Source organism: Sceloporus undulatus, chromosome 5, assembly GCF_019175285.1.
Source record: "Sceloporus undulatus isolate JIND9_A2432 ecotype Alabama chromosome 5, SceUnd_v1.1, whole genome shotgun sequence".
Classification (NCBI taxonomy): Eukaryota; Metazoa; Chordata; class Lepidosauria; order Squamata; family Phrynosomatidae; genus Sceloporus; species Sceloporus undulatus.
The window spans coordinates 75,876,104-75,890,907 of record NC_056526.1 but is presented as its reverse complement, the minus strand read 5'-3'; the positions used below and the strand labels follow the sequence as shown (position 1 = coordinate 75,890,907).

The window sequence follows — 14,804 nt, the reverse complement described above, 5'->3', positions numbered from 1 at the left end:
TATAGCAACTTCTGGTGCTACAGCAAAGCTCACTGTGCCCCAAGCCAGCCAGGCAGAGCCAGTGTCTGCCCTAATTTGTAACCCCACACACCCTCTACTGCACATCAGCACTCTGTATGAAGACCATGAAGAAGACGTGACGGACCTTATAGCTGATTCTTTAGACAATACGATTCACTCGCCAACTGAAGCAGGGGATATCATTTCCATACCTTCCACAAAGCAAATTATGTTAGCAACCTTTGATGAACCATTGGCAATAGTGAACTCCGTGGAGTACTGATGGTCCAAAGCTGTTGCTTGAACCTGATGGCCTGCCTCCCAGTACCACTGTAATGTGAACCATGCTGTGCCACAAATGCCACCCACCGCATGAGCTTGGAGTGTTGAAACACCGTTTATAGGTTTCACTATTACTCCAGATCAGTTGTTCAGGGTAGTGTTGTATCTGCTATCAGTAGCTTGCAGAATCTAATGATAATGCTGGCCAAATTATTCTATGCTTGGAGTTACCAAGAAACAAAGCACAAAGATATTTAGTTGTAGCTTCATGAATTCAGTGTGGGTTACTAAAACTATCCAAATATTTAAAGTGCTTGAGCGCATGTCACACAGTGTTTCTTAAACAAAGCACTTATAGGCTCCAGCTCACTATATAAAGTAATGAAGCACATAGACATATACAATATTTATTCTTCCATTTAAAAAAAGAATGTAAAATTGTGTTTGTTTCTCAAGTTTAAAAAAGTTTTTTTTAATTATTTTAGAAAATGACAAAGACCAAAATCCAATTGCTGGTCCCACCCATTGAATTAATTGCAAATAAGTCGACACAGTAGGTCTTCTCTACCAGGGATTGGCTTTATATAATAGTTTTCATGTAAAATATATGTTGGTTCACAGGTATTGGACTCGCCAGCTAATTCTAAGGGCCAAGACACTCACCAGCATACATACTAATAATTGAAACCTGTTAGCTTGCTGCACTTACATATGAGGAAATCAAGAGCTACACCCTGCCCTTTAATATGTTTATATGTGCTGTGATAGATGATGAAAACGAAGAGTTTATTTTTGTAATGTCTATTTTATTGTGAACAGGAGAGTTAATTGAATATGAAGTTATCTTTTAGTAAATAGTAGAGAGGGGGTGGTCCTATAGCTGTTTATTTTTGTTAATAAGCTGAAGTCTGCAAATCAGGCTAGAAACTTCCTAGGTTGCTTCACTGATGTGAAGAATATTCCAGTGCTGCTAAAATACCCAATATGAGCTAATTGACCCAATGGCATGGAGCTGTAGAGGATTATTACTTGAATTGTTTTTTAGGATTTGTCTACACTACAGTTTGCCACAAGTAAGACAGTGTTGATTCCTCCAGTTTGTAATGCTCTTGTGCTGCAAAATTTTCTTCTGAACAAGAGCTAATTCCAGTGTGCAAAAACACAATGTGACACAGAAAAGGGGATTACCTTTCTGAGAAACTATATTAGACAATTTTCTCAGCCCTCTAGAAAAAAATAGACAATTTTGCAGAATTTTCTTCAAATACACACCATTATTTTTCTGTGGTAGTTTCCATTTCTTGCCCATAGTTCCCCATAGTACAAGCTCAGGGGCATTGTGGAGGATGCAAAATGGCAGCTGGGCTGCCAACAGTGCTGCTGCTGCTGCTATTATTGCTAACGGAAATAGATCCTATAGAGTCTCCTCTCTGTGCCACCATCATTTATCTGCTCACAAAAAGGTGGAGCATTTTGGAGAAGGCATCTGTATCCAGCTCTAGATAGGTAACCCATAACTGCATCATTTGAAGCAAGGGGATCACATGTTGAAATGGTGATCATGCTTTTAAAAAAAACATATGAATAATTTGCATGACTACACAAAGAATACTACCCTTGCCTCGTATGCTACCTTACCCCAAGCATGGGTGCTTTTCGATAATGCAAATTCTTCCCCATGGTCTGAGGTGGCACAGACCAAGATGGCAGGCAGGGATGGATGGGTGGATGGATGGGGTATTTCTGTACCATGAGGTGTTTCTACACATTGGAATCTGACTTCAAAAACATCACCAAATTCCATGACAGTTATACTGTATTTTTACATAGCTGATGTGACTATTGACACATATAATCACATTCTTGATTGCAATTAGAACCATAGAACAGAGCATAAGGACCATCCAGTCCAACCCCTTGACATGCAGGAATACTCAATCAAACACTCCCAACAGATGGCCATCCAGTCTCTGTTTAAAAATCTCCAAAGAAGGGAACTCCACCAATCTCTAAGGCAGCATGTTGCACTTTCAAACAGCTCTTACTATCAAAAAGTTCTTCCTAATGTTTTAGGTAAAATCTTTTTTCCTGTAACTTGAATCCATTGTTCCGTGTCCTAGTTACTGGAGCAACAGAAAACAAGCTTGTTCCATCCTCAATACAACATCCCTTCAGATATTTAAACATGGTTATTATATCACCCCATAACCTTCTCTTCTCCAGGCTAAACATACTGCCTAAGCCATCTCTCATTGCTCATGGTTTCCAGACCTTTCATTATTTTGGTTGCCTTCCTTTGGACACACTCCAGCTTGTCCACAACCTTCTTGAATTGTGGTGCCCAGAACTGGACACAATATTCTAGGTTAGGCTTGACCAAAGCAGAATAGAGTGCTACTATCACTTCTTTCAATCTAGACACTATACTCCTACTGATGCAGCCTAGAATTGCAATGGCTTTCTTAGCTTCTCATCACATTGCTGACTCATGTTCAGCTTGTGATCCACTAAGACTCCTTGATCCCTTTTGCGTGGACTGCCATCAAGCCAGGTGTCACCAATCCTATATCTGTTCATTTCATTTTTACTACCCAAGTGTAATACCTACATTTCTCCCTTTTGAAATTTGTTTGTTAGTTTTGGCCCAGCTTTCTAATCTGTTAAAGTCATTTTGAATTCTGATCCGTTCCCCTTAGGTACCCCTCCTAATTTAGTGTCGTTTGCAAATGTGATAAGCATGCCCTCTATTCCATTATCCAAGCCATTCATAAAGATGTTGAATAGCACTGGGCCCAGGACAGAACCTTGTGGCACCCCACTGGTCACTTCTCTCCAGGGTGAAAAGGAACCACTGGTGTGCACCCTTTGGGCTCAGTCAGTCAAGCTCATTCACTAGTACTGAGATATACGTGGGCACAAAGGTGCAAATATGAGCAAACAGAGCAAGAGAGAGAGAGAAGAACAAGCCTCTTCAATGAGAAGTTCTATGCTCATAATTCCATTTGAGAAGAAGAAGGTGATACGAAACCTCCCTTTCCACAAATACCTAAAATGTCAAATACTGATTGAAAATACTCCTTAAAAACCTTAAGATAACCATACGAGGAAACCCACTTGGTGACCCTGGGCAAGTCACATTCTCTCAGTGGTGGAGGAAAGCAGTGGCAAATCTCTGTATAAGTCTTGCCAAAACACCATGATAGGGTAACCATATGTCAGAGATGATTTGAAGATGCATAACGAAAAACATCCATGAGGATCTATTCCCCCACACCTTCCAATGACTTGGCTCTTCTAACAAGAGGTGTTTTGTCCTTTGATTTCTGAGGGGAACTCTAGAAAACCTGTTAAAACAACATGTGTTGGTTTTTGCCTTTATTCTCCTTTATTATGGGAGTCAGCATAGGGACCATTGCTGCTTGTTGGGGCAGGGCCGCTTCTCCCAATTTCCAGACATTTCTATTCCATGTGGAGAGGCTGAAGATCAATTTCTGGGGAAACCATTTCCCATTAAGTGTTCATCTGTGGTAAACTAGTACTGTGGAAAAGCCTTATGTAGCAGAGCATTTAAGTACTTGACTAGCTTTAAACATAAGTGTAGCCGCATTGAAAGCCAATGGGATGCACGTTTAAAGATAAAACAACATGCTTGTTAGCTATTCCAGGATCTATGAGGATAATGAATGTACACTATGTACTGTCATTTTCATAATACTGCTTGGCCCAAAGTGCATCTTCCAGCTTGTTTCTTCCTATAACTTTAATGTGCGAGTTTCCTAGATCTCCAGGAGTTTTCACAGGACACACTGAAAACTTAGCACGCAATAACTGTTTTGGATAAATTTTCCTTGGAAGGAGGGTTTGGTTTTGTTTCTTTTTCAATTAAAGTAATATGAAAGAAAAAGCAAACATTCCTCTGGGGGTAACAAAACATTTCTGTATGATGGTATGAAAAAAGCAACATTGCACAAGTCTATTCTTGAATATGTTTAATTTATTTTACCTCAGATATAAATATGACACCAGTATTTATTGAAAATAGCACTGAAAGCAAATAAATATTCTCAATACTGTTCATGTTTACTGTTTTATAATTTTAAATGGTCATTATTAGAAACATTAGTATGGTTATTTCTCTCAGTTGTGTAAGACAGTGCTGGACACTGGACAGATTAGTAACAAAAACCCAATCCCTGAAACTGGCTTGAAATCTGCTCATGAAATAACAGCTTTGGAGTGAAAATGTATCTCATTGTCCAGTTTGATCTTCCATGTTCAGGTTTCTCAGAAGAGAAGGAAAACAGGGGGCATTTGGGAAGTAAAACTGAGAACATTGTGAGCCACCAGTCTCCACAAAATGTCAGTGAAATGGTTTTATCAAAACACATTAAAAATGAAAGGACGCTGTTTTATAATTGCAGCATTTCTGTATAATGACAGTGAAATGCACTTTGTGAAACCACAGTATTGATTGTATTTTAATATATAAGGCCTCAGACAAGAACATGTTGTGCCAGCACTTACAGAAATGAGCAGAAAAGATTATTAAGAACTGGGTATCCTTCACTAGGGATGACATTTGGGTAGGGTGAGGACATCTGCTTCCCATTTTCCCCCTGGTATCTAGCAAATTTGGGAGAACATACTGCTTGTCAAGATATTTGTCTTAGGACTTTATCACACCGCTTCTGGTGCCTGACTCACCTCTTCCAAATTTGAACCAAATTTGGAAGTTATGCTGATTTTATCACATGTTTCCCTCAAAACAGCTTCCCGTTGCCTACCATGTTGAATTCAGACCTCGTAAGACGCTTTGGCAGCCATTTTTTTCCAAATCGGATGCTCAGTGCTATGGAATTCTGGGAAGCTCTGCTCTGGTGCTGCAACAAACCACCATTCCCAGAATTCCACAGCATGGAGATGTGGCAGTTAAAGGTCCAAAACATGCTGCAGAAATAATCTAGTTTGACATCACTTTAACTGCCATGGCTCAGTGCTATCGAATTGTGGGATTTGTAGTTTGTTGTGGCACAAGAACTCCCTGACAGAGAAGGCTAAATAGCTTACAAAACTACAAATCCCAGAATTCCATAGCATTGAGCCATGGCAGTTAAAGAGGTGTCAAACAGCAGTGTTTCATCATGCAGACTAGACCCAAGGTTGTTATGAAGACATGGGAAAGGAAACCATGCTGCTTAGCTTGAGTTTTCTGAAGAAAGGCTGAAAATAAAACACGAGTTCCAAACATGTCTCTCCTTAACAGCATATACATGAACAAATACACTCTGCAATTTTTTTCTCATCCAGAACCTTTACAACCCTATGTAATTCAGATTGAAACACAAGAGCAGGCCTTCCTCTCTCACATTCCAACCTAAAATGATCCCAAAAAAACTGCTTTGCAACTGAAAATTATTATTATTATTATTATTATTATTATTAACCTTTATTTATAAAGTGCTGTAAATTTACACAGCGATGTACATACAGTCTTTTAATTAGACGGTTCCCTGCTCTCAGGCTTACAATCTAAAAAGACATGACACAAAAGGAGAAGGGAGTGGTGGAGGGGAAGGGGATGAGGGCCAGCAGTTCTTCTCTACTTCCAAGGCCTGGATCAGGGGAGATGGACTGGAGTGAGGGCTTGGCTTCTTAATGGATGGTTAATCTTCTTCCAGGGAGGCCTGTTGGAGCTAGCCTGCCTCTCTAGTAGGATAATACATATAAAATACATAACAATACAGGAAATGATTCAATAAAACAGGCAACAAAACAACATCAAATAGCAAATGACAATTATGCAATGCCTGGGAACGCTTCTCTGAACAGGATGGTCTTCAACTCTGTTTTGAAGCTGATTAAAGAAGTGATGGCTCTTGTTCGCGGGGGAAGAAGGTTCCAGGAGTGAGGGGCAGCGAGTGAAAAGGGGCGAATCCGAGATGGGGCAGAGAAAATCCTGGGCTGAGACAGCCGATCTTGACTACCAGAACTGAGGGCCCGAGTGGGAAGGTGAGGAGAAAGAAGGTCTGATAAGTAAGGAGGGGCCAGCCCATGGAGGGCTTTAAACGTCGACAGCAGGAGCTTATAGTGAATGCGGAAAGGGAGGGGGAGCCAGTGAAGGGATGCCAAGACAGGGGAGATGTGGTCAGAGCGGTGGGTGGAAGTGATAATGCGTGCAGCTGAATGCTGGACAGAGATTAAAGGACAGAGGTGAGAAAGAGGAAGCCCAGCCAAGAGGATGTTACAATAATCAAGTCATGAGACCACTAGGGCATGGACCAGGATCTTGGCAGTAGAGGCGGAGAGATATGGTCGGATTTTGACAATATTGTATAAAAATTAACTAAAGGAAAGAATTTGTGACATAGGTTTTTGCAGACTGAGGGGCTGTTGCGGACTGTTTTTGGCACCATCCTTATGGGAATGTATCATTCAAAACATAGGAAAGTTACTTTTTTGGATTACAGTTCCCAGACTTTCCCTAGCAGAATGGACACTGGTTATATATCCTAGGGGTTAATAGTGGCTGTAGCCCAAAAAGGTAACCATTCTGTGCTGTGATGTGTTCTTTAAACATAATGCAGGTTGAGTCTCCCTTATCTGAAACATTTGGGACCAGAAATGTTTTGGATTGGGCAGAGGGGGTGGGGGGTGAATTTTGGAATACCTGTATTTGCATACGCATGCACAATAAGAGATCTTGGAATTGGGGCCAAAGTGTAAACACACAATTAATTTATACACCTTATACACATAGCCTGAAGGTAATTTTATACAATATTTTTAATAATTTTGCGTATAAAACAAAGTTTGTGTGCATTTGAACCATCAGAAAGCAAAGGTGTCCCTATCTCAGCCACCCATGAAAAAAAGTTTTGGATTTTGAAATAATTTGGATTTCACAATTCTGAATAAAGGAGATTCAACCAGTAATTTCATTTCAGGAGACATTTTTGTGCTCTTCAACACCTTTCATGGCTTTAAAAGAAAACCTTGTGGATCAGCTTTTTACTCATTTGACAGCAATGTCAATTTGCATGCAATTTATTCATTCTAAAACAGTGAATCCTGACCTCTTGTGGACATACATATATCCAAATCTACTATGAAGCTGACCAAATGGGCTGCTGTCCACAACATCTCATGCTGAATAAAACTTGTTACTCTTCAAGGTGCCACAAGACGTTTTGTGGGTTTTGCTGAAACAGATTACATCCTCTAGAAATATATTCAAAATTTCTACTATAAAATGATAATGACCATGATTGATATTAACTGTCTTTATATAGTATAGTAAGTGTTGGTGTTATCAACCTTGCATACTTATGCTCACTAATTACTTTGAATTATATCACTGTTTACTACTTTATATGTTTGCTGATTTCCTGTTTGGAGCTTTTCTGCACCCACTCTCTTCTCAGATCACTAAATCGGCACCTATCCCCCCTTGTTTTCATCTCTCTCCTCCATTAAACCAAGTATTTGATTATGAACAACTAATTTCTAAGTAAGTAAAACTTCTTTTTATGTTTTACAAAGAAGAATAAGCTTTTTTCTCCCTTTCCTTTCCTAGACACTGTTTATGAGGGGATGGACATGGGACTGGTTGTTGTTCAGCTTCTGTTGAGCCAATTTGATCACTACTTGAGAGATCCACTACTTCCTCTCACATTTCACAACAATAAGTCCTGCTGAGTTCAATGGATCTTTCCCCCATGTAAATGTTTTTAAAGACAGGAGATTTAATTGCATTTTTGACATTGAGTATTCCCATGTGTCTTGGATGGTGAACTGTGCATAAGACACTCAACATGTCCTACTTCCATTGTATGGCAGGGAAGGAGTGAGTTCTAGGATTTTTACAAGAAGGCTGTGTTAGAAGTTTTTGTTCCTAAACTACTAGCTTTCTAAATGCATGGGCTTTTAAATAGGAGGGAGAAGTCAATTAAGCCTCTCTGCACCTGTGTATGTGCACACAAACACAGACTCTGAAACAATATAATATTTTCAAACAGGGATGACTGAACAATTACTTAGGGACAAGTGAATACAGAATACTAAGAATGCATCCGAATACAAGGTATTCTCCACACAGGGGCATCCCTTATATTGGGCAGAGGGAGGCACCCATTTCCATGTCATGAAACTGTAAGAAATTACAGGCTTTTTACTTGGCGCTTGTTATATTTTTGTACTGCAGGAATTGTCCATCATGTGAAAAGCGTTATAGGATTTTCTTTCCAACTGTGACAAAATAACATGGCTTTGAGTGCTATGCATCTTGAGCTGGATGAGTCAGGGATGGGGTGGGAGGACACCATTTGATACTCTAATCCAGTCAGCAAAATGTCTCAGGCCAGCCCTGTCTCTGCTTGTTGATGTGATGTGTCCTTTCTACTGATGAACAGTTCAGTCCGCAAATTCTTTTTTGGGTGGAAACATATGCACACTTATCTAGGAGTAATCTGCATAGAATTCAGGGCTACTTGCTTTCAAGTAAGCACACATGGGATTGTGGTGTTGATTGGCATCCAGATTTTTCGCCCTGAGGTCCAGTCCCAATTCCGTTGCAATTAATTAATAAGCTCTTTAGTGCAATGACATGTGATTGCTTTGTTTTGTGAAGCTATGGTTGGGGCAGGAGCACTAAATTCTAAAAAGGAGCTATTTTTCCATCTTCACTTTCCGTGTGCACCTAGTGCCTACAAATTTGACCTCCTGACAAATAAAAAATGTCATTCAAGGGTCCATGTACCAAAAACATTGAAGTATTTCTTTCAAGATTAAAAGGATTAGGAAGAGGTGGGAAAACAATTATTTGTTTTTTTGCCATGTTCTCTCTCCTCGCCCAAATTATACTGATATCAGATTTACATTGCTGTTGATTCTGAAAATAAGAAGACAGTAATTATATATTTTTAGTGTACAGTGATGGCTGTATGAATAAAAAGGGTACACAAAGAACAATGAGACAGTGAAATCACATATTGCATAAGAGTGCTTATAAGTGACTCTGGAGCTGAATTGGGTGGTTATGTCAGAACTAGGGCTATTTGTCTTGTAAATCATCCTTTTGAGAGGCATCCCACTATTTTGTCCCACTCATTATTTGCTTCAGTAATAATGTTCTGAACTGTTCTGATGATTTCTCTCTCTCTCTCTCTTTTCTTGGCAGAACATAATAAAGAGGGGCATGGTAGTTTCTGGTTTCCAAGAGCTTACTAATCTCTTCCACTGAATTCAGTGGGGAGACTCTTTGGCAAGCAAAAAAGAATTTGAAAATTCAATGGGGGTATTGTCAGATGCTGCAAGCAGCAATATAGCTAAGAGTCAGGTCCAAAACACACTATAGAAATAATCCAGTTTGAGACCACTTTAAGTGCCCTGGCTCAGTGCTAGGAAATCCTGGCAGAGAAGGCTAAATGTCTCACAAAACAACAATTCCCAGAATTCCCTAGCATTAAATCAGGGTAGTTAAAATGGTCTCATGGTATCTATGGTGATTTTTTACACTATATAGGCTCCATCCAGTACCCATTACAGTAACTTAGGACAACTCAGATTCCCTTTATGCATGGGCAGTAAAAAATGTAACTAAAATGTGACAGTATTTTGAGTCTTATCCTATCGTTGTAATACATTCCCCAGAGTATCTTTCTGAAACTAAATCCAACCTTTGGGTGAAAAATGATTTCCCATCCTTGATTTTGGGAGACCCCTCCTTCTCAATCATGATTACCCGTCAGTAACATGGGGGAAATAATACTGAATGCAATAAATACAATAAAACATTTAATTGAAAGGATTATTGAAGTAACGTGTGCTGAATATGTATCAAACTCTACATTTTTTAAAAAAAACCTGTTGTTTGTTGTTGTTTTAAAAAACAGACTATAATCCCATTGCCCCTCGATGTTTGCTGTTATAGGAAGGAATAATTATTATAACTCCTCAAACAGTGATTACACTGTTACCTTCACTTCTGAAGTGGATTTCATTCTGACAGCCAGTCTGAGAGCCAGCATAGCATAGTGGTTTGAGTATTGGACTAGGAGTTTGGAAGATCAGAGTTCAAATCCCTGTTTAGGCGTGGAAACCCACTGTTGACTTTGGGCAAGTCACTCTCTCTCTGCCTCAGAGGAAGGTAAATTCCTCTAAACAAATCTTTCCAAGAAAACGCCCGTGACAAATTAATCTTAGGGCCACCATAAACCAGAAATGATTTGAAGTCACACAATGACAGCATAATTCAAAAGAGAGAACAATTAGAATGCCAAGACTGCACTGGAGCATCATGAATATGCAAATATGCATTAATTCTCTCTTCTCTTTGTGTCTTGAATAATTCTTAAGTTACTGACACAGCTACCTGTGTTTTTCAGCGTAGGGCACCACAGTACTTCCTGCCTTAGGAAGAGTCTTTGGGTTCCTGCCCCACAAAGCAATGCACAGTGTGGGCTATCTCATAGAAGGGTGCATTGTTTAATGAGGATGATTCAGTGATACAACCTTCAAAGCTTGATGCAGAAGGTTTTCATGATGAACAAAACCAAAGATAATTTCATTCATGTGTGAAGGAGAATTTAGAATAATAATTTACACAACAGTAGCCTCTTGAGAGGCATGATGCTTTTGTCACTTCAGCATACTCCAAGCAACTAGCAGTTATGCAGAAGGTTTTTCATATCTTAGAAAAGTGTGTGTGTGTGTGTGTGTGTGTGTGTGTGTGTGTAAATGATTAAAAAGCAAACCAACAGCACTTCTCTGAGCACAGCGGTTGGCAGGACCTACTATATTAAATAACACTTCACTCATTGGTCCTGCAATCTTATTCGTGAGATTGAATACAACATGCAGGATGTCATCTGCAGTGTTTGGGGAAAATAACCACAGACCTACGTATGTATTTCAGGAATCACAAATCTGCCATCTTTGCTGTGAAGCTGGTGCAATCAGTGGTCTGATATTTCAGTTCAAAACATCACAGCCTCTCAGATGTGTCTCTGTTTGCTACTGAAGTGCCATCTCCTTCAGACATCTTGGACAAAAGAGAGAATTGCTGGATTCATAGATTTAAGAGCCTAAAAGCACGTGGCTTCATCCTACAGGATAATATCATCATATATAGAAGAATGCTGTGAACAGAGTGTTCTAAACTGTCTCCTTAGATGCAGCTCAGTTTCATCTGCTGCAAGTGAAGAAGTCAGAATCCAAAACGTTTTGCTCAGTTTATATATTCACACACCCACACATGGCACAGCAACAAATGCCTTATTTAAATCCTTCACAGCCCAATTCCTCTTGGTACTCCTTTAAGGGATAGCTCCCAAAGAGCTGCTGCTGCCACTGCCATTTTTCCACCAGGACATTCAGAAACGTCAGAAGCAGCATCACAACTAAAAGGATTATCACACCAGTGCGTACCATCTCTCAATCAGCTCTCAAATGTTGAGGAAGTGTGTGTGTATGAAAGCCTGGTGCACTTCCTCATTAGGGAATTGTCAGCTCTCTCTAGCATCACTGAATCATTCAGGGAGAGGGATTTCCCTCTAAAAGGAAACTTTACATTCAGAGGAAATTCCCCCTCCCTTTCTTTATTTCAGTTAATCTCAAAGGTGCTAGAAGATCTCACTACATACTGGTTCCAAAAAAAAATTGAGTATATTTGAAGACACATAACAATGGGACACTTTAAATGAATTAAAAATTGGCATTGAGATTTGCACTGTCAAGGCTGGTTTTAGATGTTTGCAAATTCGACATAATTAGATGTTTCATTGGATGAAAGCCCTGAATTAGAAAGAACAGAAACCCCTCTCTTTTGTTTGTGGTGGCCCAATCTTGGATCCTGCCCCCATTAAATTCTGTGGACAGCTTTCATTCATCCAGGAGGACCTTTAAAAATGACTTCTGTGATCCAAACTCAGAAGCAGCCTATACAGACAATGAAATGGCTCTTTTGATTTCTGTTTTTATCTCTTTGGTAAACTGCAAGTGGCAAGAAGCAGGAAATTTTTAAAAATGAGCTGAAGCAAACGAAACCAAGATCTGTGAGCCTAACTTCATGTGAAATGACCCTGGAGTCCAAGGTATCACCAACTTTGTGATTGAGGACAGATATATCTGGTGGCTCTGATGTCACTGGAGAGGTGAATTTGCCCTGGGTTTTAATCATAATGTTAATGAAGCTATCAAAGATTATGAACCTTTTCTAGTAGTGTCAGGTTTTAAAAGTAGCAACACAGGATGGGTGTTTGTGTGTGTGTTTGAATTTTGCCTTTCCCAGTAGCCTCAGGCAAAAACAAACCTCTGCAGCCTCTCATAACTTGCTTTTTCTTCCTCTTTAATAACTTCAATTTAATAACTTGCCATCTTAACCGCACTCTGATGTTATTTTGCCACATGTATCTTGGTTTTCATCTGTGAATTGTTGGAAGGTATATTATACCTCACCTTTTTTTAAAAAAAAAATGCTGTTTGGCTTAAGGCAGAACAGCACAACTATGAAGGTGTGTAATTCTGTGGTAAAAATGATCAATAAGACAAGACAAGTTGGAAAGAAAGAAGTGAAATTGTTGGACAAATGACGAACGACACACCAACTAGTTTTATTTTGCCTGTTCTACAATCTTATAATTAAAAATGCAGGCAAAGCAGCATGACAGTAATAAAATGTGAAATGCACTGAGAATACAACTTTAGCTGAAAGAAATAAATGGGTCGGTTGATCAGTAGAGCAGTTAAAGTGATAAAAGTTAATATCCTGCAGTTAAAATTGTTAGGGACGCTGAAATATAAATGAGAAGCAAGGAAAATAATGCAAAGAGTAAAGCAGAGCAAAGCTTTTGTTCCAGGAGAGAAATCTGCAGAAAAGCTTTGGAGAAGTCTTGTAAGTCTTGTAAGTCTTTGGAGAAGTCTTGTAAGTCTTGTAAAAAGAAACAGATTAACATTTCCTTCAGCAGAGGGTAAGTGTTAGAGCTGTGTGTTAAAAAGAAAGAGAGCAAGAGGAGAAGAGAAACAAGACAGTTCACGACACGTAGAAATTTTCACTTTTAAATCGAACCATATATTGCTGCTGGTGGATTCACTCATTACACATGCTTGTTAAATTGTTATGCATAATGTTGATGAATACCATAGCTTGGACAATGCTAACTTGTGTGCTCATTTGTTTATCTTTACTCTTTAGGGTCTTTTCTAGCTCTTTCATACCTGTCCTTCCCGTTCTTAGGATTCTTATTTTCGTTTGGCTGCAGTTTCCATTCTGAACCATGTTTAATCCAAGGTACAAGTAATCTTTAACTACAGTGGACCCTTGTTATACGCTGGTGATCTCTAGTGGTCTCTAGTGTATGTTTGCAATGTGATCTCTAGTGCCTCTACTTTTCCTGAACTTTATGCCCCACATTTTGAGCCTTTACAAACTCATCTGTCTCTATTTTCCGAAGCCATTTATACACTTTTCAATTACACGGTCACCATCTTTATGCAACTCTAAATAAAATTCATTTTCTCTAATCTTTATGGCTGCCTTTCTCTTGCCTTGATTATATCTGTCCTTAAGTTGCATATAAGCAAACCATTTAAGAACTTTGCCTTAAGAATGATCTCTCTTGATTTAAACTTCCAACTGTCTTGTTCAAAATACAAAAGCTCATCATAAAGCAACCATCTCCAATTTGTAACCTATTCTCTCCTTTAAAGAAAGCTTCCTGTGGTGAGGTGGCTAATATTATTTTAGTTTAAAAATCCAAACTTGTAGGAGAAGCTTTCTAATAAAATGATTTTTTAAATTCAGCATGTGCCTTAATAACAATGTAGTGTGAACAGGCTCCAGATCTCATGAAGAATGGCTGAAAGAGAAGAGAAGATTAAAAGGAGACATGGTAGCCTTCTTCAAATATCTTAAGGTTGCCACTCAGAAGATGGATCAGACCTATTCTATGTTGCAAGAGCAGGCCTAAAAAAGGAGTGGGGTTTCCAGGGAGGAAGATTTTGAGTAATTTTTAGAAGAAACTATATTCTGGAGGTGAGGGGAGATAGCAAAAGCATGCTTACACACAATATTAAAAGTATTATTTTGCCCCTTTTAGTTTTGCCCATGTAAATTCCCAAGTCCAGCCTCTCATTAGAGGCTATCCACTCTTGCCTGCAAGATTAAAGACCTTTTGCAGATTTTCCCTCAGACTCTAATGAACACTGGGAGATACAAAGAGACAATAACCATAAATACCAGAGAACTTCGGTGACATTTCCTTTCTTTTTTGTGTTGCAGCAGAGCTGCTTTTCACACTCTGTGACCTTTCTGAGGCCATCTAACAAACTGCCAATTACTCCAGCCCAATGTCATGCAAAGTTCATGAAAATTCAAAGCCTTGATAATGCCTTTTTCTTTAGGTCTAAAATGCTCATAACCTGTCCATGTATCCATCTCAGAAAATAAAGATATCTAAGAAAACAGGTTGCATAATGACCTAGGACAGTGAGGTAATTGTCTTCAATAGGCAGCTGGAGCTGAATTA

At 39.2% G+C, this 14,804-nt stretch overlaps 1 protein-coding gene across 1 annotated transcript in view; it reads left to right on the top strand.

Moving 5' to 3' along the window:
• PANX2 (pannexin 2) overlaps window positions 1-2,234 on the top strand; it is a 27,618-nt gene extending 25,384 nt beyond the window's left edge. Inside the window, 2 exon segments of the mRNA XM_042470737.1 lie at window positions 1-3; window positions 5-2,234. The exon segment at window positions 1-3 is cut by the window's left edge and continues 104 nt beyond it. Of these exon segments, the coding sequence (XP_042326671.1) occupies window positions 1-3; window positions 5-283 (282 nt within the window). The 3' untranslated portion in view covers window positions 284-2,234.
• The last annotated feature ends 12,570 nt before the right edge of the window (window positions 2,235-14,804 follow it).